The sequence below is a fragment of the Halyomorpha halys genome, unplaced genomic scaffold (genome assembly GCF_000696795.3).
Source record: "Halyomorpha halys isolate HHAL.00 unplaced genomic scaffold, Hhal_1.1 Scaffold473.1, whole genome shotgun sequence".
In the NCBI taxonomy this organism is placed as follows: domain Eukaryota; kingdom Metazoa; phylum Arthropoda; class Insecta; order Hemiptera; family Pentatomidae; genus Halyomorpha; species Halyomorpha halys.
In genome coordinates, this window is record NW_027113075.1 from 638,602 (window position 1) to 646,057 (window position 7,456).

General features: G+C 32.2%; 1 protein-coding gene across 11 annotated transcripts in view; it reads right to left on the bottom strand.

Annotated features, from left to right (window-relative positions):
- The window catches only part of Ndae1 (Na[+]-driven anion exchanger 1), a 178,264-nt gene that overhangs the window by 50,567 nt on the left and 120,241 nt on the right, over positions 1-7,456 (bottom strand). For all 11 annotated transcript variants that reach the window (XM_067050711.1, XM_067050709.1, XM_067050710.1 and 8 more), the window contains 4 exons: positions 7,212-7,397; positions 6,514-6,720; positions 6,223-6,368; positions 552-670 (listed from right to left, as the gene is read on the bottom strand). In XM_067050711.1, the coding sequence (XP_066906812.1) occupies positions 552-670; positions 6,223-6,368; positions 6,514-6,720; positions 7,212-7,397 (658 nt within the window). The remainder of the gene's footprint in view (positions 1-551; positions 671-6,222; positions 6,369-6,513; positions 6,721-7,211; positions 7,398-7,456) is intronic.

Below are 7,456 nucleotides of genomic sequence, written 5' to 3' on the forward strand. Positions count from 1 at the left end.
TAAAAAGTTTTAGATGAATGACTATTTTCTATTTCATTATAGAATCTCTACATTTTGATTTTCATGTTATAAATTAGTTGCCTGGAATGAAGGTTAGCTGAGTGTTAGGCTCTGAGCTACTAACTCCAAGGACTCTGGTTTGAATCTGGCTGTGGCAGATAATTATTTATTCTGTTCAACCAACTCGGTGGCTTTGGGAGCAGTCCAGGTGCAAGCCTCTGTAAAATGAGTACCCTTAATCTAGGAAAAATCTGGCTTTTGAGTATGATACATCACCACACCAATCACCTCCTTACTCAACTGTTGTTCAAGAAACAGTACATCCTTGCAAAGTACTGAATCTCTGATCCTTCATGGGCTTTAGAGATAAAGATTTTCATTTTCAAATTAGTTGCCATGATATAAAAATAAAGTTTGTTAAAAAATTAAAAGAAGTAGATTTTGTTGTCCTGAATAGTTAAATTTAGAGAAAACATATGTATTTATAATTAATAATATATATATTTTTTTGTCATCACAAATTGTAATCAAGACTAAGAAATAAATAATACCTGTTGCTTCAGATAAGAGTCCTCCAAAAGTAATAATAGGTGAAAGGCAGGCAAAATATAAAAATATCCATGAAGCAACACACTGAACAGCTATTGCATCCTTGAAGTCAGACAAGTACCTAAGCCATAGAAAAAAATATTTACAAACCTAATAATGATAGATATATGATTAATATCGAAATCATATTGACTATTTATTAATATATGTTAATATATTGAGTGGGGTAGCTCAGTAGTAAGGTAACTCCTAGGACCTAGGTTCGAATCTGGCTGTGACAGATGATTTATCCTGTTACTGTAGCCATCAGTTAATCCTATGGGTCTGGTAGCCTTCTGGGATTCACTCAACCTCATAAAGAAGGGCACCCCTAATTGGGGACAAATTTGGCAGTCAAGCATGATTCTGACCAAATCACTTGATAGAACTGTTGGTCCCATAACAGTACTTCCATATATACTGCACACCTGACCCTTAATGAGTTATAGCAGTAAAGATTTATTTTTTATTATATGTTAATATATAAAATCACTATATTTAACAATTATCATAAAATATATGTATATATATAAGAATATCCTCTTTTTTAATAAATAGTTGTTTATGTTTTTATTTTTATGTATCAACGGTAAATATTGCTCATTTGTTTTATTAAACTATAAAGCAAGCTAACCAGTTTTCATCAGTAAAATATGCAGTCACAAAAGATATCGTTCAAAGCCAAGATGGCGGGCAAGTTTAAAGCAAATGGCCAAGATTAAAATATTTTTAACTTTATTTATCTGCCCATCATAATTGTAATTACAATAGATTTAAGAAAAAATAGAAGTCAAGAATAAGTGTTAAAGATTAATATTCATATAGAAAATCATAAGAAAAAGCTCAAAACTGTTGTGCTGCAATTGATTTTTTATCAAACATCGACACAGGACTTGGTAGCGAGATCACTGTTTTTTGGATGGCAGAAGTACTGGACATGTCCGGGAAACGAGGACATCTCAAAGAAGAGGTGAAGATTTGATTTTGATTTGAAGATTACCTTTGTCTACATCATTGGTAGACTTCAAGAGAAAAAGACAACTTCAAGAAGAATAAGGTACTCTTTGTTTGGATCATAGGTGGATGGGATGTGCACCGAAAATAGCAGAGGACGAATTCTTTATTCACAGTCAATGTTTGTTTGTGAGATAGAAGACAAAGAAAACCATTAATCATCAAAAGAAGATAATATAAATTGGTTAGTTTCGCTCTACCTAAAATTAAATACATTTGTAAAAGTATATAGTAATTTAATTAAGTGTGCTGATTGTCTAGAAAACCCGCCCTGAGATTAAGAGTCTATAATATTATTTATAATTTTAAATAAAAATTCTCATATCCATTTAATATTTAATCTTTTTATTTAACCTTGTCATCTTCAAAACTGTATTTTAGATCTGAGAATAGATAAAAACTATTAAAATTCCTTTAATTTATTTTAAATAAATCTTGAATATTATAATATATATACATTAGATCAGCTGATTTGACCTGTCAGCTGACAATAGCACTCAGGCCTTAACTTATACATGTATATGCATCTTGGTAAAACTCATTGATAATTTGTGTTTTGAATATATTGAATACATGATTTGAAAAAGAAGTTGAAATGGGTAGTTAACTAGAAAAAGTTAATTGCTGATAACTCCATTAGAATTGGATAAGGTTAGTACTAATACAGTCAGTAGGTTTGGTGATACCTATAATTTCTGTAACAAGTGGTCAGTTCTTTTAAAATCCCCCTTTATGAGAAAGCAGTGGTGGCAAGTAATGTAAGCCAAACCATATACAGAATTGCACGCTGGGAATTTTTTTAAACATTTACTATCTAAAATGACTTCTAACATTTTGCCATCTGATTGCAAAAAGAATCAAGTAATAGAAAATTAAGACTCAGAAAGAGATAAATTAAAAATTGCCATCCTTGAAGACTGAATTTTTGTTATATAGACTAAGAGACACTCCATCTCGCTTTCACTTGATTATAATATGTTGAGGCAAACAAACTGTGCTACTTATCTTGGTATCAAGCTGAATACCCAGTCAACCTAGAGTGCTCATGCTGAGAATAATGCATCAAAGGAAATCATAAGGTTGGACTTGCTGAAGAGACTGACAGGAAGAGGCTGCCACCCAGGACATGCTGGCACTAACCTACAAGACCTATATGAGACCTGCTATAAAGAACGGAGGCGAGCTGTTAGTAACCACTTCTGATTCGACAGCTAAATAGCTTGATGTTGCTCACAACCATGCACTGAAAATAACACACAGATGGTGCCAAGTTAGTGCCTATTATAGCAATGGAGCTTCAGACAGGCATTGAACCTCTAAAATATAGACAAGAATTAGCTGTATTGGGCCTTTAGTGAACACATCCAGGGGAGCTAAATTGAATTCTGGCTGACATATACACCTGCTGCAGGAAGACTGGTCACACAAGCCTCATTTCTATCGAAAGTTAGATCGTTGAAGGAACAGTATTGCCTTGTCCAGTCCCTCCAGAACCACAAACAGTTTCCATTAGATCAAGACATGGTTTCTCGCCATATGCCAGCTTTTACACAAGCCTAACATCACCAGTCTTTAGCAGAATATTCTGCCAAAAGATCGCAAGGTCATTGCATTGGAAATTTTCCACACTCGATTTCCAGAGGAAGAATGACTGCATATATACACTCACAGATCAGCAATTGGAACAAGAGGAAATGGTTGAGCAGGTGTGTACTTGGTGTTGAGATGTATAGACACATCTGTTGATTGCCTTGCTAGCAACTTTCATAAGGAAATCCATGCTGTTCATTATTCTCTAGACATGGAAATTGCTGAGAATTTCGCAAGGGCCTTTATTCTCATTGACATTGTCAGCCTTAACAACAATGGGCCAACAAATTCTAAGGAAGTTTTGGAGGGAAGATGACTTCTGGAGAGGCTTCTCATAAAGGGCACTACCATCACTCTGCAATGGATGGATACCTTTGCACATTGGAGGCTGAGGAAACGACTGGGCCAACGCCTTAGCTAAAGAAAGATCCCATATGCCCACTAGTTTTGCTGTGGCTATAATTCTCATCAATGCGTCCCTGAGAAATAAGCTGCAGCAAATTTATAATGAGTCTAGAATAAAAGCAGTGGGCTGGCCTCATCAGTCCAAGCGATCATACACCTTCTGACCTTCCCCACCATGCATCATTTGCCACTTTTAAAGGTGTTACTGACCATGATTACTTGGGTGTCCATCTCTATAGAATCGGAATGAGAGATAATCCTCAGGGCTTGTTTTTCTTTGAGTCAGATATGGCATCCAACCACTTATATGACTGCACTAGCCTCAAGGAGATAAGAATAAATTTCAATGACGACATGACCAAGTGGTCAAAGTTCACGATGTTTTATTGGGCTGCCAGAACCCTTATGGTGAGCCATGGCCCGCAACATAGGTGAAAAAAATCTCACATCCTAATTGATTGTATTAACAAGGGTATACTGTGTGGGCTCTCACCAATTTTGATCACAATTGTTTTGGTGATTCAATATTGAAGAAAATGTTAGCAATTATACAATTGTTCCAATTGTTGTTGTTAAAAAAAAAAAAACACGCTAAATACGCTTTATTTTATATATTGAGTTGGGAAAACGATATAGAGGTTCTTCTACCAAAATGTTTGTATTTTAGAGTAGATTAAATTAAAAATACAAACATTAAAAAAGAAAACAATATCTTTTCAATCAAGTAAATTAACACAATGTTACTAAGTAAACTGCCCTTTTAGACTTTTCTACTCCCATTGCAGACATGTCAGATTTTGATTCAGCTTACCAAAAAACCTTTATTTAAAATATGATTAACTTTGTATCTAAACCGCATAGAAACACTTCTGTTAAAGTAAATTGCGTAGTTCAAGAATCTGTACCAGACCTCCAAATTTGGCTTAAATAGATCTAGGGTTTCTGAAGTATAAGATGTGTTTTGAACCTTTAAAAAAATTTGAAGGGTCAAGGCTTGGCAATATAATTTTTATTTCTAAATTTGCCTAATTTAGGGGCATTTCAAAGTGCTAAAAACACATCTAATAATGAAATTTCTGGTATCAATTTTTTTTTATATACCTCACCCTTAGAACACTGCACTCTACCCTATAATCCATTATACATCTCTGATCTGAACGGCCTTCAGACTTTTATGTAGCTGTCCATCGAACCTCAACCTTTGGTTGATATTTCCTTATCCGTTCCTGTTCCCTACGGAATTCTAATCCCTCCTTCATTTGTCGCTCTAACACCCTTCCAACCTTCAAACCCTATATCTTTAATCACCTACTTTCCATCAAATTCCTGCTGAATAACAATTAAAAACTTTAAACAAAATTATAAATTGATAGACAGATCTAATGTAACATAAATATCATTAGACATTTTCAATATCTACATAGAATCTACAGGTATCTATGTATGCTTATACAATCATTTTTTTTATTGTCATTAGAATATACCTTAAAATTTATGAATCGTTAGAGGATTTATTTTTTTATTCATTGTTAATTTTTTTTCTTCTTTTCTATTTATTATTATTTTTTAATCATTATTTACCTTTGATGTTTTCGATTCTCTTTTATACTTGTAAATATGTATATAAACAATAATTTTGTTCCTTTTGTTAATTATTTTTAGTTCATCTGTGTTTAATTCTTGTTCACTAATATCAGATGATATATTTATGTTCATTTATGAGATAATATATGGTATTGTTTTATCTGTTTTCTTATCATTTTTATTCTGTTAACTATTGTTGTTTTATTTTTTCATCTCCAATTCATTATTTTAGTTATGTTTTACTAAGTTCTATAAGTTAACTTTTGTTTTGTAAAATTTTGAATTGTACTCTAAGACCCTAATGTCTCTTGTCGATGCCTATAATATTATTCTAAAAGGACTAGTCTCAGAATAAATAAAAATTATTATTATCATTATTATTACTCACTACTTTTTATTGACTTGACTCATTAAAAAAGTCTACAATTTAATTCATATGTGATTATAAATTTATAATAATCAAATGTATTTTTTTTTAATATTTGTATTTTTTGTTTGAACTGCTTTATAAAACAAATATTTTGAGGAAAAAACTATGTCTATATCATTTCACTATATTAATATATACAATAAAGCAGATTCAGTGTTTTATTTTTTTTATCAGTCACCAGGGTTCATTGGATGAAACGGTTGGATATATGTGGAATTTTCTTCAATGTAGAGTCACCAAAAAAGTTATAATCACAATTAGTAGGGACTGTGTAGTTCAAGAACCATTACCAGCCCTCCCAATTTGGCTTGTATGGATAAACTATGGGCTCTTTTTTGAATATTTAAAAATTTTTGAAGGGTCAAGGCTAGGCAAAATTTTCGTTTCAAAGATTGCCTAAAAATTCAAATACAGGGGTATTTAAAAGTACTAAAAACACATCTAATGACAGTTTTGATAACTGTTCATACACTCCCCATTTTATTCTTCTATAAGACTATTTAGTATGTGGCCCATTATTCATGAATTTGTTTACTAATCAATGAAAGAATTTTTTTTGTTTCAATTATTTAATAAATTTAATGATAAAGGTATAAATTATCAATCTGTACCAAGGTGCCTTCCTCTTAATATCATTGATAAGTCCACCAAATAGCCTTCCACTACGAGTCAGTCCTGATTCCTCTCTCCTTTTTTGTTCCTCTTTTTCTGGGTCGATCTCCTCCTTGCCTTTTTCAGGAGGTCTCCTCCGCATTTCCTTGACAGAAATAATTCTAGGCTCTTAAGAGAGAAAATATCAAATTGTTAATAATATAAATCTTCTGTAAAAATACCATTAAGAAAACATATGACTGAGCAATAACATAAAACTATAAGAGAGATTTAGGTTTAGATTTCCTTACCTGTGATGGAATGGCTGCAGGTGGCTCTATCCTAATGGCTGGGTCCCATTCCCCTGGTGGAAGCACAGTTACAGCATCCAGAAACTCGTCCAATGCTGCTAAAAGATGATTACGAGATCTAGCTCTATAAGCGACTTCATGGAAAACCTCATCAGACATAAGTGTTGCCATAGCTCGACCTATTTCATGAAAACTTGATATTCCACCCTAAATGAAACAAAAAAATTCTATACTATAAAATTAATTTGTTTTGATTTAATAATTAATAAATTTAAAGTTTTGAACTTTAATAATATGATACTTTTTTAAATTAATAAAAATGATCGGCAGTTAAAAACTTTTTATGTTATTAACGAAGAAATGATCTTGAAAATGGAAATAATGGATGTAAAAATGATAATCAAAACCGATAGCTTATTTTTAATGTTGTGGCGAACTCGTTTTTTGTAAGTAATGCAAATTAATCATGACTGGAGGACTGAAATGAATGTTGGCCATGGGAGGTACTTCCACTGACCTTTCATCTCAAATATTCATAATACATTACTCAACATGCCTATAACCAAGTGTAATGTAATTATCTCTTTAAAAATACTTACTAATAAAATTAGAATTATTTTTTAAAATAGAAAAACATATAGTAAAGATGGATGATATACCAATAGATAATACAAAATCATTAAAATGAAAACACTTACAGTAGGACCTAAAAGGAAGAAAAGAAATCTAGTAGGAACAGGAACTTCTGTAAGATCAGCAAAGAAAACTGCTTTCCTCAGACGCACAAATGCTGATAAAGGACGATCTAGGAAGTCAACTTCCCCAACAAGAATATTAGAGGCTTCAGCACCTGGAGGTACTTTTCTCATAAAATGCAAATTACCCTGCAAAATAGATTTTGAAAGATACAAGTCTAAAAAAAAAAAAATTAAATTAATATGAA